General features: G+C 46.1%; 2 protein-coding genes across 2 annotated transcripts; both read right to left on the reverse strand.

Moving 5' to 3' along the window:
* Positions 1-3,208: 3,208 nt before the first annotated feature.
* On the reverse strand, positions 3,209-8,308 carry LOC118077425 (kyphoscoliosis peptidase-like). Its single transcript, XM_060271019.1, has 6 exons — positions 8,299-8,308; positions 7,168-7,250; positions 5,513-5,621; positions 5,225-5,342; positions 4,406-4,591; positions 3,209-3,332 (listed from the first exon to the last, which is right to left on the reverse strand). Exons 1-6 carry the CDS (start codon positions 8,306-8,308, stop codon positions 3,209-3,211), a joined length of 630 nt encoding a protein of 209 aa, XP_060127002.1.
* A 7,588-nt stretch (positions 8,309-15,896) lies between these two features.
* LOC118080075 (kyphoscoliosis peptidase-like) lies at positions 15,897-22,773 on the reverse strand. The gene is made up of 7 exons (XM_060271020.1): positions 22,767-22,773; positions 20,382-20,464; positions 19,638-19,746; positions 18,621-18,738; positions 17,269-17,403; positions 16,030-16,120; positions 15,897-15,908 (listed from the first exon to the last, which is right to left on the reverse strand). Exons 1-7 carry the CDS (start codon positions 22,771-22,773, stop codon positions 15,897-15,899), a joined length of 555 nt encoding a protein of 184 aa, XP_060127003.1.
* Positions 22,774-25,413: the final 2,640 nt, after the last annotated feature.

The following is a 25,413-nucleotide window of genomic DNA, read 5'->3' on the forward strand; positions in this document are numbered from 1 at the left end:
TCCCATCTTCCCCGACCACTGGTCCTGTTAGCTAGGGATCATGGGAGTTGTAGGCCAAAACATCTGGAGGGCCGCAGTTTGGGGATGCCTGATCTAGAAGCTTCTACCAGCTTCTTCAAGCTGGCTTTCTCCAGCTAGGCTGAATAGGTGAGAAACCTTTTGACTTCAGGTGCCAGATCCTTATTGGGTCAAATTTGACCGGACTGCCCCCTGTCAAAATCCCTTTCACTACCAACAAAGAGAAATCAGGCTTAAAAGTTAGGAGGAAAGAGGACTATCAAGCCTAATATCACTACAGTTTTGGAGAGTCTCGCCCTTTTAGTGCAGTGAGATCAGGCTTAACAGGAAGGAGGGGAAGACTTTGGGAGCCCCCATCTCTCTCATTAAGAGCTCAGCAAGCTTGCGCTTCACAGGGAAGGGAAGAAAATTCTCCCTCCTTTTTTAGTGCTCAGAAGGATCGCCCCCTCTCCTGAAGGGATGGGCAATTCTACTTAGTACTGTGTTTCTGCTCACCATAGAGCTCTATGCCAGGAGTGCCATGGCTGCTCAGCCCAACTGAACGGGATGTTCTGTGTTGATATGAAGGGGGAGCCATCCTGCTTAGCAATGGGTCTCTGGTTTCTGCATTTCTTCAGAGGCTCCTGACAACTAGTCCCATGCTTTGAGGGCTGTGCAAAGCAGTTTTGGAAAGCCATGTCCTATCAGTCAAGCCTCACCCCTTACCTGATGTGAGAATAGCCTCATGGACCAAATGGGGAAGACTCTGGGAGGGGGCAAGATGTGCTCAGAGGTCAGACATTCCCCACCCCCAAAATTTTACCTCAGGAACTGATGGACTCTTACTTTGCCTCACAATAGTTTTGAATAGGGGCATCTAGATCAAGGGAAAGTAATAGTACCACTGTATTCTGCTCTGGTCAGACCTCACCTGGAGTACTGTGTCCAGTTCTGGGCACCACAGTTCAAGAACGGTACTGACAAGCTGGAACGTGTCCAGAAGAGGGCAACCAAAATGGTCAAAGGCCTGGAAACGATGCCTTATGAGGAACGGCTATGGGAGCTGGGTATGTTTAGCCTGGAGAAGAGAAGGTTAAGGGGTGATATGATAGCCATGTTCAAATATATGAAAGGATGTCATATGGAGGAGGGGAAAAGGTTGTTTTCTGCTGCTCCAGAGAAGCGGACACGGACCCAGTCGCTGCTTTGTTTTGCAAACACTGTTTTTATAAGCGACCCAAATGAGTCAGCATATTCTCTGTACCCAAAGTGGATTTCAAGACACCAGGATAACCAAGCAGACAAAAAATAAAAGTTCAAATCTTTATTTCCTAACCAAATGTTACACAACTTAGGATATTTTCTTCCTTGTGAAGAGAAACCCTGAAAAAGGGGGGTGGAAAGGGGCAGGGGGTGTACTCACACAAAAGAACTGGGCTATGGATCCTTACAGTATAACAAGCAAAAATTGGGAAAGGTGATGCCCTAGAGAAGGAGATGCCTCTTTGGATTTCTGCTGTTTAAGTCTTCCCCGGATTGTTGGCCTTTCTTCACATTGTGACCTTTCTCCAAATTGGTCTTCTCTTCCCATGGGCCTTCTCCTTCAAATTGCCTTCCCAAATTCCTTCTCCAAAAATGGGCCTTAATATGACACATGGAACGAAAAATCATCGTCATCATCATCATTTTAAATTTGTATGTCTTTCTAACTTACAATACTCAAGGCGGTTTACAAGCTGAAGAAACAGAAAATGTACATCTTATAACAATCTAATGCAATACAAAAATGTGATAATAAAACAAAACTTTAAAATAAGCAACCCGCATCAAAAAGTAACCTTTAACCATCATTAGAATAGTATAAAATAATATCAACATATAAAGGTTAAGCAGAAATCCACTCAACAGTTACAATAAATAATTTCTAAACTATAATCAATAAAACAACGGCACGCCACAGTACATAATACAATACAAATTGAGAAGCAAGGGACTAGAAGGTGGAGCGAGGCAGTTGGAAGGAGGCCTTGCTGGACAAAGTCTCTCCCCTCACATTTCTCCCTCCAGAACCAGCTCCCTTATGAGGACGCCTAGGGCCAGAGGGTGGGGCAAGGCAGGAGGAAGGAGGTGGAAATAAAGTTCTATCACACGGGATCTTAGAACGTCATCCCAAAACAAAGTTTGTCCTCAATACTGTCCTCTTCACATATATGGGGACATCCACCACCAGCACAGGCTCAAAGTTTCCACATATTAAAGTAGCAAAAGTCCACATTAGCAGTGAATGTGAATTGCCGAAAGCAATCTTGATTGCTTCTTAGCCCTCTCTAAGCAACATACAAACAGTACACTAATGTAATTATTCTGTTCTGGTTGGCAAGCGGCTGCTAAGGTCACTTTGGTTTGACATCAAGGTTTCTATATATCGGGGTGTGTGTGTGTGTGTGTATAAAGGTAAAGGGACCCCTGACCATTAGGTCCAGTCGTGACCGACTCTGGGGTTGCGGTGCTCACCTCGCTCTATAGGCTGAGGGAGCCAGCATTTGTCCGCAGACAGCTTCCGGGTCATGTGGCCAGCATGACAAAGCCGCTTCTGGCGAACCAGAGCAGCGCATGGAAACACCGTTTACCTTCCCGCCGGAGCGGTCCCTATTTATCTACTCGCACTTTAATGTGCTTTCGAACTGCTAGGTTGGCAGGAGCTGGGACCGAGCAACGGGTGCTCACCCCGTCGTGGGGATTCGAACTGCCGACCTTCTGATCAGCAAGCTCTAGGCCAGGAGACCCCAAACTAAGGCCCGGGGGCCGGATGCGGCCCAATCGCCTTCTAAATCCGGCCTGCGGACGGTCTGGGAATCAGCATGTTTTTACATGAGTAGAATGTGTCCTTTTATTTAAGGACCCCTATATATATATAGAATTATTTAAATTTTGTGTGTGTGTGTGTGTGTGTGTGTGTGTGTCATAAGTGCAATTGTCTCTAAAAACATTAACTTGCCAAATACACAGATTTCCCCCAGTGCTCCTGTTTTGTTAGGGTATTGGCTTGTGTGACGCAGTCCTTCCCTTTTGAAAAACGTGAGACTGATTGCCAATGCAACTGTGTTCTGGATAGACCCAGTCTATCTAGTCAATTTTACATGTTTCAGCAGGTGATGTTTCTGTGGATGTTCCAGGCAGTCAGTCCTACTGAATGAAACTCAGGCATATTTTAGCCATCACATCCGTCCCCCTTCAGCCTTAATGTCTGTTTCAGAAGCTGCCATCTGGGGTCATCTGGGAAGTGATCCTCAATAAACAGAGCAGGGTGGGTAAAGAAGTAAAACTCATTGTATCTGCAAAAGAAGACCGTGGGGGTCATGCAGTCTTTCATAACATTTCTGAAATCAGAACCGGGGTGAAGCAGGCAAAGCTGTCAAAGAATGAGTATGGAATATTTACATGCCCAATTCAGATTTCAAGTAGAACTATAATTTAGCACAGGCATCCCCAAACTTCGGCTCTCCAGATGTTTTGGACTACAATTCCCATCGTGCCTGACCACTGGTCCTCTTAGCTAGGGATCATGGGAGTTGTAGGCCAAAACATCTGGAGGGCCGCAGTTTGGGGATGCCTGATTTAGCATGTTGAGAATGAGCCATAGCGGGCCACAGGCTCACACTCTTCCCGCCCCCCCTCCATCCCTGCCCACCTGCAAAGAGTTTGGAAATGACCTCCTAGTTTAGATTAACCAAAGTTTGTTGTCTTACCCAAATCTGACAAACATTGCTTTATGTTAACTATGGTTTGACAAGCCATCTTCAAACAATAGCTGATCTATCTAGCTCAGGCATAGGCAACCTTGGCTCTCCAGATGTTTTGGGACTACAACTCCCATGATCCCTAGCTAACAGGGCCAGTGGTCAGGGATCGTGGGAGGTGTAGTTCCAAAACATCTGGAAAGCCAATGTTGCCTATGCCTGATCTAGCTTGTTTAAACAAACCATGGCTAACGTTAGTTAAAGGTCTGTATGACCCTTCCTTGATCTGATTCGCTCTAGATGTTGCCAAACTCTAAATCCCATCAGACCCAGCTAGGGACAGTGGGAGTTGTAGTCCAACACAGCACTAGGTTGACAAACAACAACCCAGCTTCCAGGATCCCCAAGGTAAACGTAACACTCCAGAACCACTCAAGAGGATAAATGGATGGTTGGAGGAGTTTACATAATCTCCCTCCCACCATGACACGCCATGCCAATGGCTTAATTCTAGCCACACCAGAATATAATAGTCAGCCCTGTGGCTGTCAAATCACCAACTCTGAGATGTGGTCCAAGGGGGGGGGGAGTTCTCTAGACGCAACAGAATCAAGCTATGCCTTTGTTGTGTCCCACACTATCGCTGGGCTTTCTGCCTAACAACATACCTGAAAGTGAAGTTGCCCTTGTCATCCACAGAGCCGCTTCCCCACGTACTGTCCAAAAGGTGCCACCTTCCATCGAGATGCACAGTGCTCCAGACATGGCTGTTATTTTCCGCAATGACCTCTTCTGCTTTGTATCCATACCCTATGCAGTAGCCCGACAACGTCTTGCACTGTATCCCTGCAAGACTGAGAAAGAAAGAAAGGTATTCAGGAACAGCATTGTCATCAAGGGACTGTGGCTGCTTTCACTGATTTTCTTTCTGAACAAGGTCCTCCTTCACCTTGCTGCTTTCAGAAGCAGCAAACAAGAAGCCTTGCCAGCTCATTGCCTTTCGCACTTGTTCTGTCTTCTCCGGTCTGCCTCATTAGGGATGTGCATTGAACATGAGTTTGACCAAACTGTGGGAGGCAGTGCAAGACAGGAGTGCCTGGCGTGCTGTGGTCCATGGGGTCATGAAGAGTCGGACACGACTAAACGACTAAACAACAACAACAATTGTGGGATTTTGATGGAGAAAATAGAATTATTTTGAGTGTCGCCTGGGCAGCGGCAGAGCAAAGCCGATCGGGCGCCTGGGGCGGTGTGCATTCCCTGTGTCCAAGGAGCGGGGCCAGCCACCCATGGGGCGGGGCCAGCCACCCATGGGGCGGGGCCAGCCGGGGCAGGACACTCCACAGGGCCTCCGAGGAGTCTGCCCTGCCTCCTCCAACTCAGCCACCCTACAGCTGTGAGGGAGGCAGCGGGCAGACTGTTTGGGGCAGCGCAGAGCCTGCGAGCACCCAAGCCACCGCGTCACTCCCAGGAGTGAAAGGAGTCACCTGCACATTTCTTTGAAGAGGCCACAATATCCTGTACAAATTCCTTTTCCTGACTGTAGGACATCTGCTGCCTCTGAAGCCCTCTTGGCTCCGTCATAGAAGGCTTCCATATCATATTCTGGAGAAATAAACACATTTGTGAAACATCACCCCAAAGCATGAAACGCATAGTGAACAAGGGTCTGCAAGAGTTACAAATGTTCAGAAGATCCGAGGGTTCAATCAAGTCAATGAACGTACTTATTTCTCCTTAATGAAATAACAAAAGTTTATTGTGTAACAAATCACCTATATGATGGCAAATCCACATCCAAATGGCTCTGACTTTCTCCAGGTCACTGTGGGCTTTTTGGAGCAAGACACTCACCAGGTTTTCCACGCTATCCTTGACATTTACCTGTTTCACAAAAGGGAAAGAGATTTGGTATGGTAGCATTTAGTGTGGGTCAGTGTCGGGATGCAGTGGTGGACTGGCTGGGGGACAATAAACTGAGTTTATTGGGGCGATGGAGTATCTTGGTGGGTTGTTCACATATTCCAGAAATTGACAGGTTTCCTATTCTGGATGGGGTTGCACCCCTGAATACCGCAGGGGTGGCCAACTCCCAAGAGACTCCGATCTACTCACAGAGTTAAAAACTGGCGGTGATCTACCCCCTTTTGGGGGGTTCAGGTCAAAATTGTTGAGCCTTTTTTTAGGAAGGAGGAAGGCCCGTTTCTTTGGGGTGCAGGGCAAAAATGAAAAATGTTGAGCTTTTTTCAGGGGAGTCAAAGTTGTTGAGCTTCTTTGGGGAGAGCCAGTGATCTACCAGTGATCTACCACAGACGTCCAGTGATCTACCGGTAGATCACGATCTACCTGTTGGATGTGCCTGAGTTAGGACATAGTTAGAGGTACTCCTGGATACATTATCATCATCATCATCATTTATTTATACCCCTCCCATCCGTGTTTCCCCAGCCATTCTGGGTGGCTCCCAACAAAATATTAAAAACACGATAAAACATCCAACATTAAAAACTTCCCTAAACAGGCCTGCCTCTGTCAGGAGAATGGGCAGGAGTCAGGCTCTGGGGCCTGTAGTGCTTTGCAGGACTGGGGTCTGCCTCAGCTTGTGCTGGAGAAGCAAGGAGTGGCCACTCAGGTGAAGACCTCAGCTTGTGCTGGAGAGGCAAGGAGTGGTCGCTCAGGTGAGGCCACTTGATACCTCACTGCACCTGGTGGCAGGAGCTGGGAGGGATAAAAGCTCAGCATTTCCTTTCAGCTCTTTGCCACAGCAATGCTATCCCTGCCTGGTTACCTCTGGCCTCTTGCTCCTTGCTCCTTGGACTCTTGCCTTGCTGACACCTTGATCCTCGACCCTTGGACCCTTGCCGGCGCCTTGTTCCTTGGACCCCTGCCTCGCCAACGCCTTGCTCCGTGGACCCTCGCCTTGCTGACACCTTGCTCCGTGGACCCTCGCCTTGCTGACAACTTGATCCTCGACCCTTGGACCTCTGCCTTGCCGACGCCTTGATCCTCAACCCTTGGACCTTTGCCTTGCCGACGCCTTGCTCCTTGACTCCCAGACCTTCGCCTCTACCCTGCGACTGCCTGCTGCTGGACCCTCAGCCCTGCACCTGTTCCTGCTTCTACATCACCATCTTGCCTCTGGTCCTGACGTCCTCAGTCAGGGCTACAACCGCCCGCCGACTGGACCGTGACAGCCTCCAAGTGTCTTCTAAAAGTCAGGTGGTTGCTTATTTCCTTGACATCTTATGGGAGGGCATTCCACAGGGCGGGCGCCACCACCGAGAAGGCCCTCCGCCTGGTTCCCTGTAACTTCGCTTCTTGCAGTGAGGGAACCGTCACAATTAAAAAAAAAACCTAATTGGCATCCTAGCAGATTCTTTGCAGAACTATTACTCCACTTGTAAATACATCACAGTAAGAGACAGCATACCTTCCTTGCATAGGCATCGAGTTCCTCGAACTGCGTCAAGTCTATTTCTATCGATTTCTCATTGGATTCATCCCAAGGATAATCTAGGAAGACACATGGAAGACGTTGGTTTTGATCTGTTCTCATAGGGCGGTTTTAGAGTAGGCAAATCTACCAAAGGGAGTGGTGTGGTTTGCACCTCACAACCAAACCTCTAGTTACTGGTAGGAAGCTGTGTTGGTCTGACGTAGTCGAAACAAAATATAAAAAATCCTTCCAGTAGCACCTTAGAGACACCTTAGAAACATACCATCTCAGGACTATTTAATTGCTCATCTTCAAACATTGTGTATGCCATCAAATGCCAACAGGGCCCTTTAGCTCTCTATATTGGACAAACAGGCCAAACCCTACGTCAAAGGATAAATGGACATAAATCTGACATCAGGAATCACAAGACAGAGAAACCAGCAGGAGAACACTTCAGTCTCCCAGGACATTCTATACAAGATCTCAAAGTAGCTGTCCTATTACAAAAGAATTTCAGAAATAGACTGGAAAGAGAAGTTGCTGAATTGCAACTTATTACCAAACGTAGGAGAAGGGGACGACAGAGGACAAGATGGTTGGACAGTGTTCTCGAAGCTACGAACATGAGTTTGACCAAACTGCGGGAGGCAGTGGAAGACAGGAGTGCCTGGCGTGCTATGGTCCATGGGGTCACGAAGAGTCAGACACGACTAAACGACTAAACAACAACAACCAAACGTAAACCCACAGAGAGACCGGTCTGAATAGGAGACACTGGATTCTTATCTCATTATACATGATAAAGCTATTTTTAGCTCTTGCTTTTTTCCTGTAAGACCAATTGCAGTTGTCAGTCGTCCACAGGTTTACCACTCCTATCAGCCAATCACCCATTCCCACCACCCTTCTGAGTAATGCCCCTCCCCACCCTCTCACTATATATAAGGGTCTGGTGACTTCTGTTTCAGTGTATCTGAAGAAGTGTGCATGCACACGAAAGCTCATACCAATCAATGACATACTTAGTTGGTCTCTAAGGTGCTACTGGAAGGATTTTTTTTAAATCATGATAGTGTAACAGTGACACAAACAGGGCTGCTTGAGGTGATGGACAAAATGTACCTGCCCACATGCCACATATAGAAACCCCATTTCACAGTGGTGATGGGACAGAATCCTTTACCATACCTGAGGAGAGCAGGCTAACCTAGTTGGACATAGGGCAAACAGCATAGTATGCAAGGATGTGCTTTCTCTTCCCTCTACCCGCCCGAGATGGCCCTCTCACTGCCTAACATTAGGGCCGGCCTTGGTAAATCTACGGTGCATCTAATTTTCACCATGCAAGCCTTGTTCCCAGAACATCTCAAGAGGTGTGGAAGGGCTCTCATGAAAACTGCTTTCTCTACTACTATGATATACAACTCCCATCATTCCTCGCGACTGGTCATTCTCACTGAGGCTGTTGGCATTTGTAGTCTAACAACATCTGGAGGGCGGAACGTTCCCCACACCTAATATATAGCCATATATAGCCATAACAAAGAAGTTATATTTACCGTACAGATATTTTTTCTTAAGCGCCATTGATCTTTCTCCTCCTCCTGGAAAGCCTACAAAATTGCTACTTTGGGGATGAGGCAAGATGCACATTAAAGCATTAATAATAATAATAGTAATAATAATAATAATAATAATAATAATAATAATAATAATTTATTTATACCCCGCCCATCTGGCTGGGTTTCCCCAGCCACTCTGGGCAGCTTCCAACAGAAGAATAAAATAATCGATTAAAGATTAAACGCCTCTCTAAACATGGCTGCCTTCAGATGTCTTCTAAAAATCTGATAGCTGTTGTTCTCTTTGACATCTGATGGGAGAGTGTTCCGCAGGGCGGGCGCCACTACCGAGAAGGCCCTCTGCCTGGTTCCCTGCAACTTGGCTTCTCGCAACGAGGGAACCGCCAGAAGGCCCTCGGCACTGGACCTCAGTGTCCGGGCAGAACGATGGGGGTGGAGACACTCCTTCAGGTATACTGGGTGTAGCCCTGAAGTAGCCAATCACGCAACGCCCATTGTGTAAATAATGTATATAAGCAGATGGTTTTGGGAAAGGGGCATTCTTCTCTTCTTCTCCTTGATGACTACGAGCTGAATAAAGAGCATGAAATTCACTCTCGACTCCGAGTATATTTCACCCCCCCCCATCCTGGAGCATATCCATTTTTATTAATTGGGTTTATGAAGTTTATATACCGCTTGACTGTAAAGGTAAATATCAAAGCCATTTACAAAAATGAATGAATACAGTGGTACCTTGGTTCTCCAACTTAATCCGTTCCGGAAGTCCGTTCCAAAACCAAGGCGCGCTTTCCCATAGAAAGTAATGCAAAATGGATTAATCCATTCCAGACTTTTAAAAACAACCCCTAAAACGGCAATTTAACATGAATTTTACTATCTAACGAGATCATTGATCCATAAAATGAAAGCAATAAACAATGTACTGCGGTCACACACACACACAATCAATCAATCAGTAGCTGAACTGGGTTCCGCACAGTCACAAAAACAAAACAAAAAGAGCCCCCAAAACAAAACACAAAATAAATAGCAAAAACAGACAGACCTCAGCCTAACACTCGAAACGGAAGTGTGGAACTTAAAACGGAAGTGTAACACTCAAAACGGAGCACGTTGGGCTTCTGAAAAAAGTTCGCAAACCAGAACACTTATTTCTGGGTTTGCAGTGTTTGGGTTCCAAGTTGTTTGAGTACCATGGCGTTTGAGAACCAAGGTACCACTGTACTTCTTTTTAAACAAAGCAGCACCCAAACACCTATTTTTCTTCCTATTGGCCACAAGATGGCAATGGAAGGTGGCCTGAAATCTTACGGCACCATCCCTAGGAGTGGAAACACCCTGCAAGCAGAAGCTGCAAAATGGGGTTTCTTCATTTGTGCAGGAGGGGCCCTAGAAACACCTCATGTTCATTCCCATGTCATTTCCCCCCTATGTTTCCCCCCCTTCTTATAAACCCCAAGCAGATGCGGAGTAGGGACTTTCTAGGGCAGGTCTAGAGAGAGGTCCTTCTTAACCCTTTCTCTCCTGGCAGTTTCCCTACTCAAAACGACCCCCTTGATGCTCTTCAATCCGTAGGGGAGTAGATAACAAGTGCATCTATAATTGCCCCTATGAGGCCAAAAAACAACAACACACCCCAGAAATAAATGTGGGTGCGGGTGTGAGTGTAGAATAACTGTGAAATGAGTTGAAAAGCTTCACTTTTCTTCACCCTGGTGCTGGTCTTTGGACTGCTGGTTTCCTGTGGCTACTTTAGGTACAAAAAAGGATGTTGCAGAGGGGAAGGCAATTGCCTGAGCATCGTGTTGTCGTCTGAGCCTCAGACACTGCACTGAATTCTGCCTTTAGGGAAAGGTTTGTAGCTTAGTGGCAGAGCAGAAGATCCCTAGTTCAGTCCCAAACAGAGAGGACAGTTGTAACAGGTGAAATTCAGAAGATGAAAAACACAACGATAAAACAGGCATGTAGAATGAGGAGTTGCGCGTGAGTTAAAATAACGAAGTCCAAGTAAAGGCTCTCGATTTTATCAGATCACCAGGTATTAGTTCCAGATTTACTAGGCTTGTGTCTTGAAAATGATGGTTTTGCTAGTCAACGTCATGAAAAAATGCCAAATCGCCTATGAATTTAATCATGTACGGTATAAGGTGCCTTACTTTCAGATATTTTATTTTGTATTAATTCCCACGAATTCCATTTACTATATAACATCAGTGTAAGTTCTACACCGTACACTCAAATATCATTTAATGATCCTATTAAGTTTTGTACATTAATAAGACAAGAGATTTGTTTTAGTTACAGTCAGAAGTCTGCTTTTTTAAAAAAAAATTGTGTAAGCGTCAACCCCTTTTCCACTGGGTTGTTACAAGGTGGTTGTCCCCCCCCCCCGGTCTGTGCCTGAAATCAGCTCCTGCCTAGAATCCCAGTCTTCAAATTTTACTAGTTACTAGTAATTAGACAGTTCCCAACCCCAGTCGGTTGTTGAGTTTCCCAAACCCTCTTTCTAAGAAATGGAAGCAAATTAAAATGCCCTGGTTACCTTTTTGGGGTGCAGATGCTGAGCGGAGACGTCCGGGTGGTTATTTTTCTGCTTTGGAGAAAAAGTATTGCCGCAGGACGAACAATTAAGCGCTTCCAGCCAGGAGCAAAGTGCCAAAGTGAGGGTGAGGGGAGAGCATGGTTTGATCTGAGGTTGCCACCACCAACCCCCCTCCTTGAGACCTTGGCATTGGGTAGAGGATAGCAGGAATAGCACCCGGGAAGTGAAAACAAACGGAAATCATAAGATGTTTTTAGCTGGAGTGTGTCCAAGCTCCCTGCGTGGGGGACCACAGATACGGCAGGTGTCTCGGTTGCTCATTTCCTCTCCTCCATAAGAACAGCATCTTGTTCTCACAGTGGCCCGTGGGATAGCAGCAAGCAGGATCCGAGCACAAGAGCCCTCTCCCCTCCTGTGATTTCCAGCAGCTGGTATTCAGAGGCATTGCTGCCTCCTTGGCTTGTAGCCATGGACAGCTCTCTTCTCCATGAATTTGCCTAACCTTCTATTAATACCTCTGTCGTCCCCTTCTCCTAGTGCCCTCAATCTTTTCCAACATCAGGGTCTTTTCCAAGGATTCTTCTCTTCTCATGAGGTGGCCAAAGTACTAGGAGAAGGGGACGACAGAGGACGAGATGGTTGGACAGTGTTCTTGAAGCTACGAACATGAGTTTGACCAAACTGCGGGAGGCAGTGCAAGACAGGAGTGCCTGGCGTGCTATGGTCCATGGGGTCACGAAGAGTCGGACACGACTAAATGACTAAACAACAACAACTATTAATACCATCCAAATTGGAGGCAATCACAATATGTTAGTTACAGGTAGGTAGCCGTGTTGGTCTGACGCAGTCAAAACAAAATAAAAAAAATCCTTCGAGTAGCACCTTAGAGACCAACTAAATTTGTCATAGGTATTAGTTTTCGTGTGCATGCACACTTCTTCAGTTGATCTCTAAGGTGCTACTGGAAGGATTTTTTTTTTTATTTTGTTTGGGCAATATGTTAGGTTAGGTTAGGTTATGAACCAACTCAGATGAGCTTCCAGGGTTCAGCAAACTTTTTCAGCAGGGGGCCAGTCCACTGTCCTTCAGACCTTGTGGGGGGCCGGACTATATTTTGAACAAAAAAAATGAACGAATTCCTATGCCCCACAAATAACCCAGAGATGCATTTTAAATCAAAGGACACATTCTACTCATGTAAAAACACACCGATTCCCGGACCCTCCGTGGGCCAGATTTAGAAAGCGATTGGGCCGGATCCGGACCCAGGCCTTAGTTTGCCTACCCATGGCTTAGGGCGACCAATAACACTAATTATAATTATGAGCTGATATATTTAGTAATTAGATACCTTATAGGCTTAATTAATTACAGCAGGGATGGGGCATCTTTTTGGTTCTGTGTTCTAGATCCTTATCAACATCTGTCTGTGGGTCAAAATTCCTTTCACTTCCATAAGGTAAAAGGTAAAGGTAAAGGACCTCTGGACGGTTAATTCCAGTCAAAGGCAACTCTGGGGTTGCGGCGCTCATCTCGCTTTCAGGCCAAGGAGCGGGCGTTTGTCCACAGACAGCTTTCCAGGTCATGTGGCCAGCATGACTAAACCACTTCTGGCGCAACGGAACACCGTGATGGAAACCAGAGCGCACATAAATGCCGTTCACCTGCCCGCCGCAGCTGTACCTATTTATCTACTTGCACTGGCATGCTTTCGAACTGCTAGGTTGGCAGGAGCTGGGACAGAGCAACGGGAGCTCACCTCCAAACTTCCGATTGGCAAGCCCAAGAGTGAGTTCAGCACCACCCGCCTTCCGTAAGACTTAAAAGGGAAGAGGGAAAAGGACTATAAGGACCTTTTAGAATTGCAATTAGATCAGGCATAACAGGAGTGGGGGAGAAGCCTTTGGGAGTTTCCACCTCTCTCTTTAAGAACACAGCAAGATTGAGCTTTAAGGGGAACAGAAGAAACTTCTTTCTCCTTCCTCTTTAGGGCTCAGTTCAGGAGTGCCTGAGATCTCCCTGCAGGGAGCCTGGCATGCCCAATCTCTCTGCTAGCACCAAGAGGGATCTCCGCCTCTCCTAATGTGGGGTGGGGACAAAATCTTGCTTAGTTTTGGCACACCAGAGAGTTCTCTGCCAGGAGTGCCATGGGTCAGCCGTACACACCAGGCTTGTTCTCCGTTTAGATCAGCTGATATGAAGGGGGAGCAATCCTGCTTAGCAATGGGTCCCTGCTTTCTGCATTCCTTCAGAGGCCCCTAACAACCAGCAGGCTGTCAGATGCTTTGGGAGCTGCACAAAGCAGCTATCAGTCAAGCCCCACCCATACCTGCATCACAGCAGGTGTAGTGGGGGGGGGGGGTTGGCCATGGCTTGCCAAGAATAGTCTCATAGGCCAAATGTTGAAGGGGGGGCAAGATTTTCCCAGGGGTCGGACGTTCCCCATCCCTGCGCTAAAGATACAAAATGTGACCTTAGGTTTCTTGCCTTGCCACAGGAAACAAGCACCCAATACTTCTGAAATGTGCCTTTGAAAACAACCGTGTTCTTAAGGCCTCCCCACGTGAATTTGCCATTCAAGCAAAATTCAAAAAATGTCATGTGGGTCTTTAACACAAAAATAAACCTTCTTTGGGAAAATATAAGCACCTTTGATCTCTTAAAAGAAGCAAAATTTTATCTTGCTCAATTTCCTTTTGGGGGAAAAGCTCTTGAAGGTAAGAAAGAGCAATATACAGTGGTACCTCGACTTTATATGCCTGTTGTCTTTGTCCATGGAGTTTTCTTGGCAGGGATACTGGAGTGGCTTGCCAGTTCCTTCTCCAGGTGGATCACGTTTAGTCAAAACTCTCCACTATGACCTGTCCATCTTGGGTGGCCCTGCATGGCATAGCTCATAGCTTCTCTGAGTTATTCAAGCCCCTTCGCCACGACAAGGCATTGATCCATGAAGGGGCCGTATAGTTAAAGCTATGGTTTTCCCAGTAGTGATGTATGGAAGTGAGAGCTGGACCATAAAGAAGGCTGATCGCCGAAGAATTGATGCTTTTGAATTCTGGTGCTGGAGGAGACTCTTGAGAGTCCCATGGACTGCAAGAAGATCAAACCTATCCATTCTGAAGGAAATCAGCCCTGAGCGCTCACTGGAAGGACAGATCGTGAAGCTGAGGCTCCAATACTTTGGCCACCTCATGAGAAGAGAAGACTCCCTGGAAAAGACCCTGATGTTGGGAAAGATTGAGGGCACAAGGAGAAGGAGACGACAGAGGACGAGATGGTTGGACAGTGTTCTCGAAGCTACGAACATGAGTCTGACCAAACTGCAGGAGGCAGTGCAAGACAGGAGTGCCTGGCGTGCTCTGGTCCTTGGGGTCACGAAGAGTCGGACATGACTAAACGACTAAACAACAACCTCGACTTACGAATAACTCTACTTACGAATGTTTCTACTTACGAACAGAGCTCCGTCTGCCAACTTGGATGCGATTTTTTCGACTTACGAATTTTTAGATGGGGTTGCTTTGACTTAGGAATTTTTTCTCCCAATGCATTCCTATGGGATTCTAATGTGCGTTCGGAACGCATTAAATTCGTAAGTCGAGGTACCATTGTATATACCCCATAGATATAGATATAGATATATCAAAGGTAAGAATATTACCCAAATACAGAAGCCATTTAAAAAATGTGAGGAGGGGTGGATATTCCCCTGCTGACTTCTTAATCATCATCATCATCATCATCATCATTTATTATTTATACCCCGCCCAGCTGGCTGGGTTTCCCCAGCCACTCTGGGCGGCTCCCAACAGAATATTAAAAACACAATAAAACATCAAACATTAAAAACTTCCTTAAACAGGGCTGCCTTCGGATGTCTTCTAAAGGTCAGATAGTTGTTTATTTCTTTGACATCTGATTGGAGGGCGTTCCACAGGGTGGGTGCCACTACTGAGAAGGCCCTGAGAAGGTCTGGTTCCCTGTAACCTTACTTCGCGCAGTGAGGGAACTCCCAGAAGGCCCTCGGTGCTGGACCTCAGTGTCCGGGTTGGAAAATGGGGGTGGAGACGCTCCTTCAGGTATACAGGCCGAGGCCATTTAGGGCTTTAAAGGTCAGCACCAACACTTTGAATTGTGCTCGGAAACGTACTGGGAGCCAATGTAGTTAATTTATTATTACGGTTCTCAACCAGCACAGATCATAGAATCATAGAGTTGGAAGAGACCACAAGGGCCATCCAGTCCAACCCCCTGCCAAGCAGGAAACACCATCAAAGCATTCTTGACATATGCCTGTCAAGCTTCTGCTTAAAGACCTCCAAAGAAGGAGACTCCACCACACTCCTTTTACTGGAGTTAAACATGTGTCTGTTATGAATCCATGCTTATCCTTATTGTTGTGCCTCAATAAGTTCATACACAGGAGGAAGAAAGAAAAATTGGTTTATTGCATGAAATGAAAATGAAAGGATGATAAGACAGCAAGATTTACAAGTCGAAGAGGGCAGCAAATTGTACAGTACAAACACACCTTGATTTTAAAGAGTAAAAAGGTCCCTATCAAAAGCCCAGAGTGTTTCTTCTTTCACCTATTCGTTGACCTATGATCCAGCAAAGCACAGGGCTTTTCTTCAAGAGCATCGGAAAATTATCTGGGGATTTCCAATTTACTTAATTTTGCGTATTTCTTTTGAAAAGAAATGCAGCGGCTGCACATGTCACCCTCTGTTTGAGAAGCAGCCATTTGGGGTTATCCGGGAAGTGATCCTCAACAAACAGAGCAGGATGCGTAAGGAAGTAGAAGTCGTTGCATCTGCAAAAGGACAAGGAGCAGCGTTAGAATGCTTACAGGCCCAGTTCAGGTGGCAAGTGAAACCACAGTTTGGCATTGCTGAGAATGAACCAAAGTGAGTCTCAGGCTCACACTTTCCCCCACCTCTCTGGGCTATGAAAGGTTTGGAAACCAGCTCCTGGTTTCAAGCACCTACAACTTCTCTTCTCACCCACTGAGATCCAGCACCGAGGGCCTTCCCTCACTGCGAGAAGCAAAGCTACAGGGAACCAGGCAGAGGCCCTTCTCGGTAGTGGCACCCACCCTGTGGAACGCCCTCCCATCAGAGGTCAGAGAGATAAACAACTACCTGACATTTAGAAAATACCTAAAGGCAGGGGAGAAGAGGTGACGGAAGAAGAATGGAAAGACTTTAAATTATATTTGAAAAAACACGGTAAAGTTACATTTTGAGAATAGAATTAGGATACAGTGTTTTTCAACCTTTTTTGGGCAAAGGCACACATGTTTCATGAAAAAAATCAGGAGGCACACCACCAGTAGAAAATGTTAAAAAATTTAACTCTGTGCCTATATTGACTATATATAAAGTAATTCTCCCACGGCACACCAGGCAGCATCTCGCGGCACACTAGTGTGCCGCGGAACAGTAGTTGAAAAACACTGGGATTGAAAGAAGCGGTGGAAGGAACGAAGTATGTTAAATGAAAGAGTAAAATAAGTTTTGACAATGTGAGTGAAATGTATAGAAATTGCTAAAATGTAATTGTTAAATGAACCGCAGTTGAAGGGAACCCGAGGGGGTCCTAATAGACAATGGGACTTGAAAAAAGGAATATTTTTGTTTTTTGTTTTCCTGCTTTTTGTTTCTTTCCTATTTTTCTATTTTGTTGTATTTTCTATGTGTTTTGTGTGTTGTTGTCATTTTTTGAAAATTAATAAAAATTATTATATATAAAAAAGAAAATACCTAAAGGCAGCCCTGTTTAGGGAAGTTTTTAATCTGTGATATTTTAATGTATTTTAATGTTTGTTGGAAGCCGCCCAGAGTGGCGGTGGGGGGGGGGGGAACCCAGCCAGATGGGCGGGGTATAAATAATTTATTATTATTATTATTATTATTATTATTATTATTATTATTATTATTATTATTATTATTATTATTATACCTGCCAAGGTTCTTGCGTCTTCCCCACGTGCAGTCCAGAAGATGCCACTTTCCACCAAGGTGAACAGCATTCCAGGCGTGCTTCTTCATCCTCTTTGATCTGCCGACCAAATACTCACACCGTATCCCTGCAATACTGAAGGGAAAAGAACGGTATTCAGGAATACCATTGTTGCCAAGGGGGCTGGTTGATTTCAGTGCTTTTTTATTTTTTGGACTGGAATGGCCATCCTTCATTTTGTTCCACATCAGAGATGTGGAGAGGGGGGATTTTTATGGAGAAAACAGAATTATGTTAAAGTTCCGCCCCGGGACCACTACTTTCCTTTGCAGAAAAGCCACGGCTCTAAGTGCTAACAGCCCCAATTGTGGCTGCAGCCTCTCTCGTTCATTTGCATATCACAGGTATTTGGCTCTCCGGACGTTGCCATTAGTCAAACTTTCTAGGGCTGATGGGACTAAGCAACGTCTAGAAGGCCCAAGGTCCTCACACTCCTGCTATAAAGGCACGATAGTTTGTATGTTGCACTGGTGTGCAACTGGTGTGCGCTGGTGTATAAATTCATGTTACAAGCAGAATCAGGCGCACCGAAGATCTCGGCTTATATTTTGAAAAGAGGGAGAGAGAAACGGAGCTGATGCTTTTAAGGCAGCACGAAAGGGGTTTTAAAATTTACACACAGTGTTTGGTGGGGAGGGACCAAGCAGGATTTCCAGTGATTGTGTGTGTGTGGGGGGGGTGCTTTCTTCTAGTCCAGGAATATGCAGCTGCCCCATATGGTAGGGTTGATGAGCTTTGGGGGAGGGGGCAAAGTTGTTCAGCTTTTTTGGGAAAATCTCCAAATAATCAACACTTCCGAAATGGGCTACCATGCAACCGGGTTTCCCCAGACCACTTCCCAAAAATTCACCTGGACGCCATTTTCGATGGATGAATCCTGGCTATGTCTGGGAAATTTCAAGCATATGGCAGCCCTACCATGCAGCGAACAAACCTGCAACCTGTTTTCAGCACCATGCTCTAACCCAGGGCCAACTCTAAGGCAAGCCCGGGTGGCGCAGGGCGCCGGGCCATCAGGGGGGTGCCTTGCGGCTGCGCCTGCCCGCCCGCCGCTGCGGTGAGAAACGGGGCGGGGGGCGCCGTAGCGATCATCACACCACGGCACCCGGGCGCCCGATGTGCTTAAGATGGCCCTGCTCTAACCAACTGAGCTATCAAGTGACAGATCAAAATTTGCTTCAGGAGCATTCATAGTTTGGTGCTGGGGTGGGGAACCTGTGGCTCTCCAGATCTCCCACCGTCCCTGCCAAGTAACACCTGTTTGCCATGATGGCTGAGGCCGAAAGTGTTACCTGCACATCTTTGCAAAGAGTAGAGCATATCCAGCGCAAATAGTCTTTCCTGACTGAAGGACATCGGATGGCTTCAAAGACAGCTTCTCTCTGTCATGGCAGCCTTCCGCATCATATTCTGGAGAAATAAAGACATTTGTGAAATGTCACCCCAAAGTTTGCAATGCACAATGAAAAAGGGGCTGCAACAGTCACACTTGGTGTGGGTGTGGCAGGGATAACAGGTATTAAAAAAACAGCTGAAGCAACGTAGTCCAGGTGGAGGGTTATTGGAAAGCTATTTCATTGCATCTTCATCTATACCTTTAAAGCACATCTGAAGCACGTTCTTTCCCTCAAAGCATTCTGGGCACTGTAGTTTACCCCTCACAGAGTTACAATTGCCAGCTACCCTTAACAAACCACAGTGACCATAATTCTTTGAGGGGAAAGAATGTGCTTTGAATGTGCTTTAAAGGCATGGTGTATAGAAGCCTAACTGACTCTGCAGATTATCCAAATAAAAGCAGCAGCAACTACCAACACAAGGGACCCAGGTGGCGCTGTGGTTAAACCACTGAGCCTAGGGCTTGCTGATCAGAAGGTCGGCGGTTCGAATCCCTGTGACGGGGTGAGCTCCCGTTGCTCGGTCCCAGCTCCTGCCAACCTAGCAGTTTGAAAGCACGTCAAAATGCAAGTAGATAAATAGGAACCGCTACAGCGGGAAGGTAAACGGCGTTTCCATGTGCTGCTCTGGTTTGCCAGAAGCGGCTTTGTCATGCTGGCCACATGACCTGGAAGCTATACGCCGGCTCCCTCGGCCAATAATGCGAGATGAGCGCGCAACCCCAGAGTCGGTCACAACTGGACCTAATGGTCAGGGGTCCCTTTACCTTTACCTAACTACCAACACACAGCTTTGCTGCTTGTGTTGTAGAGCACTGACTTTTATCTACAATTAGGTAAGGGATGGGGACTTGTGCGCAATTGTCAGAGGCAAAAGAACGCCAGGATGCAAAAGGTGGCACCTCCACCTACCTATATGATGGCAAATCCACACCCAAATGGCTCGGACTTTCTCCAGGTCACTGTGGGCTTTTTGGAGCAAGACGCTCACCAGGTTTTCCACAGTATCCTTGACATTCACCTGTTTCACAAAAGGGAGATAGATTTGGTAGGGTTAAACCACAGAGCCTAGGGCTTGCCAATCAGAAGGTCGGCGGTTCGAATCCCTGCGACAGGGTGAGCTCCCATTGCTCGGTCCCAGCTCCTTTCAACCTAGGACAGGCATCCCCAAACTTCGGCCCTCCAGATGTTCTGGACTACAATTCCCATCATCCCTGACCACTGGTCCTCTTAGCTAGGGATCATGGGAGTTGTAGGCCAAAACATCTGGAGGGCCGCAGTTTGGGGACGCCTGACCTAGCAGTTCAAAAGCACGTCAAAGTACAAGTAGATAAATAGGTACCGCTACAGCGGGAAGGTAAACGGCGTTTCTGTGCACTGCTCTGGTTCACCAGGAGTGGCTTAGTCATGCTGGCCACATGACCCCGGAAGCTGTACGCCGGCTCCCTCGGCCAGTAAAGCGAGATGAGCGGCGCAACCCCAGAGTCGTCTGCGACTGGACCTAATGGTCAGCGGTCCTGGTTACCTTTATCAGGAGTGGCTACTTGAAAGTACTCTCAAATTCCAAATGCACATTAAAAACCTGAGCATCCTAGCAGATTCTTTGCGGGACTATTATTCCACACTGGGAATATATCACAATAAGAGACAGCAAACCTTCTGTGCATAGGCATCCAGCTCCTTAAACTCTGTCAAGTCTATCGGCATTGATTTCTTATCGCATCCGGCCCATGGATAATCTAAGAACAAACGTGGAAAATTCAGTCGAGAAAGTCCTACAAGTCCGGCAGAAAAAGGGAAGAAGTGAGAGAAGGAAACAGTGAGATAGCGCTGGAGCAAACAGGATTTTGATCTGATCTAACAAGGGTACAACCACACCTTGGATCCCAAACGCCTTGCGAGTCAAACATTTTGGCTCCTGAACACCACAAACCCGGAAGTGAGTGTTCTTTGGAACCCGAACGTCTGAGGTGACTTCTGTGACTTCCGATTGGCTGCAAGGGCTTCCTGCAGCCAATCAGAAGCCATGCCTTTGTTTCCGAACGTTTTGGAAGTCGAATGGAATTCCAGAACGGATTCCGTTCAACTTCCGAGGTACCACTGTATTCCATTTCCTGGATACATGTAGACAGAACTTGCAAGGGGAGTGGCATGGTTTTCACGTCCTCCTGCAATAGTTGCTACCTCTTTAGGGATGCTCCATCCACACAGAGATTTCTTGTTTTTAACCCCAGCAGCAAATGCCATTGCACCCACCTCCAATATCCATTCATCAGAACATAAACCGTAGGCTTTTTTGAGAACTATAATGGCAACATAACAAGTGATGGAAACTGGACTGATAGGTGATGGGTGATACCTCCAGATATTTGGGGCTACAATTCCCATCATCCCTGACCACTGGTCCTGTTAGCTAGGGATGATGGGAATTGTAGTCCCAAACACCACTAACACTGGTGATGGGACAGAGTCCTGCGGCACACCAGAGGAGAGCAAGCTGACTTAGATATACAGCAAGTGTGCGGGATCTTTGGCCCTCTAAATGCTACTGAACCACAAGTCTCTTAATCGTTAGCCACTGGTCATGCTTGCTGAGGCTGCTGGGAATTGCCGTCCAACAATATATGGAGGACCCAAAGTTCCCTACTCTTGATATACAGGATCCAGGTCAATGGCCACATATAAACATAGCAAAGGAGATTCTGACTAAACATCAGGAATAACTCTCTGATGGTAACATCTGTTCAACTCCCTTGGAAAGCCCTCCTTCTTTGGAGGTTTCTAAGCAGAGGTTGGATGGTCATCTGTCACGGATGGTTTAGCTGAGATTCCTGCCATTGCAGGGGGTTGGACTAGATGACCCTCGGGACCCTTCCAATTCTACAGTTCTGTGATTCTGTGAAAGAACTGATATTTACCATACAGATCTTCTGGAGGCAGCTTTGATCCTTGTCCTCCTCCCATCTTGGAAACCTATAGAATTGTTATTGTTGGGATGAGAAGATAATAGAGGTACATTAAAGCATATATTGGCCATGCTGACTGGGACTGATGGGGGAACGGACTCTATATAGCCACAGATTCCCCCTCCCCGATATGTTGCTCTTACACCAGTGTGACATGCATAGCTGCCCTTAATTTATTTTATTTATTTCATTTTTTAAAAAAAATCAGTTGATGCTTCAGGGAAACCTTGCAGCTCAGTTGGTTAGAGCGTCGTGCTGATGACACCAAGGTCACAGGTTCGATCCCCATATGGGACAGCTGGGTACTCTTGCGTTGCAGGGGGCTGGACCAGATCATCCTCAGGGTCCCTTGCAACTCCACAATTCTGTGATTCTATCCAGCATCCACATTCATTGAGGGGGAAACAGCGCCTCTTGAAGCACATCCCATGTATGTATCTGCTATATCAGGCATAGGCAAACTCCAGCCCTCCAGATATTTGGGACTACAATTCCCATAATCCCTGACCACTGGTCCTGTTAGCTAGGGATGATGGGAATTGTAGTCCCAAACATCTGGAGGGCCGCAGTTTGCCTATGCCTGTGCTATATAGTTGGGAAAGTGGTTTGCCTGTCTGTCAGTGTGTTCTCTGTGCATTCAGATGCATTCAGCCACCGCCTGGTGCAGGGTGGATAAAAATCGATGATTTTTAAAAAATAAAAAATAAAAATTGGATTTTTTAAATTTAAACTGGATTTTTAAAAAATGTAAATCAAAATTTTTATTTAAATTGGATTTTTTAAATAAAATGCTTTTGAAGGAAAAATCTTTCTAAAGATAGTTTCCTATTTAAGTTACATTATAGTCCAAAGGCTATTCATCAGGAAATAAAGATTTGTTTTAAGTTTTTCATGTGTACTTAGTTTGTTTAAAAAATATATTGTTTAACCACATCAGTTAACAAACATGGAGAAATATGCTATAATATTATTGTTTTAGTTAAATAAATTCTTTAAATTCTTATTAAGGAAATGATCATTTATCTCCTTCCAATAAAGTCCAGCAGAAAAGTTGTCCAAATAATTTCATAATTACCTGTCATTGTATCTAATAGTATAACCAAATCAGTAATTTTTGATATCACTGTAAAAACTACTCTGAAAATTTATTATTCCAAAAATGAAACCTTCATCTGGTTGTAAATGTTAAGATTATACCAACAAGAATGAGTCTTTCTGTAGAAAAAATGGTTTAAATCAAGTCTTTCTTACTAGTGATTTAAATCAAGTCTTACTGATTAGTGATTTAAATCGTGATTTGATTTAAATCAAATCCACCCTGGTCTGGGGTCTACTGTAACTTAGCAAAAAAAAAAAGCCTGCAAGTTACTAGCCCTCAACATTTCACTTGCTCACACTGACCTCATGAAACAGAGAGGTGTGCTAAACTGTTGCTTTGTGGCTTGCAAAGTTACCTCCAGGGATTGTTTCTGGAATGAGCTCCTGCCTGCTAACTATCCTAGAATTTCAACCTGCAAAACTTACCAGTTACCAATCATTAGACAGTTCCTGGACTCAGCTGTTTCTTTCTTTTCCCAAACCCTGTTTCTAAGAAATCGGGTCCTCCCTAACAAGAGGTCATGTGTTGCGGTGTGACCTGGCAACCAGACCTGTGTGGTGGGTGGGAACGTTTGGATGGCCACAACACCCTATTGGAGGTCCCTCACTGCTGGGTGCAATTAGACCAATGGGATGTCAGCTGAAGTCCATTGAGGGACCTCTATTTAAGCCCATGCACGTGTCCCTGAGCTTCCTCTTTGGGGCCAGTGCATCGGAACACCCACCCACCTCTCCCTCTATTTAGGGCTTGTGCTTGACCTTGCTATGCCGGCCTGTGTCATGTGTCATTGGGACAGGGGCATGGCAGGAGCTTGGCTGATTGGCTGGTGCCATTTGGGTTTCGCCTGCCGCGTAGCAAATCGTCACAACTTGTAAGGTTGCGGATATAGGCTCTGGTTCAGGTGATAGGGGTGGCAGAGCAGTCTGGCCATCCCTATGCGATGGGTATTCCATTAAGGCAGGCATCCCCAGACTGCGGCCCTCCAGATGTTTTTGCCTACAATTCCCATGATCCCTAGCTAAGAGGACCAGTGGTCAGGGATGATGGGAATTGTAGTCCAAAACATCTGGAGGGCCAAAGTTTGGGGATGTCTGCGTTAAGGAATCCTGGGACTCATTGGTTGGTCAGCCCTGTGAGGGGTTGTGCCCTGAGCTGGAGTCCAGGGGGGGGATGCTGGCTGGTGTACTGGCTTGACCCCACCTTCCACTTTGCCTGGTGTTCACCCAAGGCTGACTTATGGTGTGCCCTGGGTCAGCGCTGCCTGCAAGGGTGCATGGAGCTAGTCGAACCAGAGCCTATGCAACCACTCACTTGATTGTAATCAATAAAGTTGTGGCCTAAATTCTGCCAAAAACCCAACCAAAAATTTGAGTCTTGTCTGAATTTATTTGGGGGTGGTCTACACACACAAATGCAAACAAATTAAAGATGCTCTGGTTACCTTTTCGTAGTAGATGCTCAGCGGAGACGTCCAGGTGATTATTTTTCTACTTCGGAGAAAAAGTATTGCCGCAGGACGAAGAATTAAGTGCTTCCAGCCGGGAATGAACTGCCAAAGTGAAGAGAGATGAGGGAGGAGCATCGCTTGATCTCAGTTTACCACCTCCGCCACCCCTCCTTGAGACCTTGGCATTAGAGGATAAGCGTTAGCAGGAAATGCACCCATGAAGTCAAAACAAAGGGAAACCAGAAGATGTTTTAGCAGAGCAGGGCTGGAGTGCGTCCAAGTTCCCTGCGTGGGGAACCACAGATACAGCAGGTGTCTCAAATGTGGAGGCAGAGCCTAGCCATGATGGCTCAAAGCCCTCTCCTCCCTGAATATGTTGAATCCTCTTTTAAAGTCATCCAGATTCACGGCTATCCCTACCTCCTGTGGGAGCAAGTTCCATAGTAAACTGTATGCTGCATAAAGAAGTATTTACTTTTACGTGTCCTGAGTCTTCCAACAGAATCTTCTTTTGACTTTGAATCAATCTTCCAGCTTCATTGGTGTTCACAAGATCTAGTGTTATGAGAGGGGCAGAAAAACTTTCCTCTATCCGCTTTTCTGCACGCCTGGCATAATATTATAAACTTCTCCCAGATAGATTGTTGTCATTCATAGTCTACATTTGCATGTCCTTGTTTTCTTTTTACATAATGGGTGGGGGGTGGGGTGGGGGGTGTAGGGCCGGATTTAGGTTTGATGAGGCCCTAAGCTACTGAAGGTAATAGGACCCGTTATATGTCCAGCTGTCCTTTGTCAACAACAAATCGTTGCTTTTTTGTGTGTTGAATATATGCTACAGGGGTGCCTCACAAGACGAAATTAATTTGTTCCACGAGTTGTTTTGTATTGCGAAAATTTCGTCTTGCGGTTTTCCAATGTAAACAAATCAAAACAAAAAAAATGCCCCCCAAAATCGCCTTGCGAAGCACGGCCGTAGAAAAATTCATCTTGCGAGTCAACAAAAAGATCGCAAAACGCTTTCGTCTTGCGAGTTTTTCGTTGCGCGAGGCATTCGTCTTGCGAGGTACCACTGTATATGGTAATTTATGGCTCTAATAGGTACAGTGGTACCTCTGGTTCAGAACTTAATTCGTTCCGGAGGTCCGCTCTTAACCTGAAACTGTTCTTAACCTG

Source organism: Zootoca vivipara, chromosome 2, assembly GCF_963506605.1.
Source record: "Zootoca vivipara chromosome 2, rZooViv1.1, whole genome shotgun sequence".
Lineage (NCBI taxonomy): Eukaryota > Metazoa > Chordata > Lepidosauria > Squamata > Lacertidae > Zootoca > Zootoca vivipara.

Coding starts and splice junctions, on each gene's coding strand:
- LOC118077425 (XM_060271019.1), bottom strand. Junction 5,622..7,167: donor TCGATGCCTATGCAAGGAAG/GTATGCTGTCTC, acceptor TTTGTGAAACAG/GTAAATGTCAAGGATAGCGT. Junction 4,592..5,224: donor CTCTTCAAAGAAATGTGCAG/GTGACTCCTTTC, acceptor TTTCTTTCTCAG/TCTTGCAGGGATACAGTGCA.
- LOC118080075 (XM_060271020.1), bottom strand. Junction 19,747..20,381: donor TGGATGCCTATGCACAGAAG/GTTTGCTGTCTC, acceptor TTTGTGAAACAG/GTGAATGTCAAGGATACTGT. Junction 16,121..17,268: donor AGACGCAAGAACCTTGGCAG/GTATAATAATAA, acceptor GTCCTTTTGCAG/ATGCAACGACTTCTACTTCC.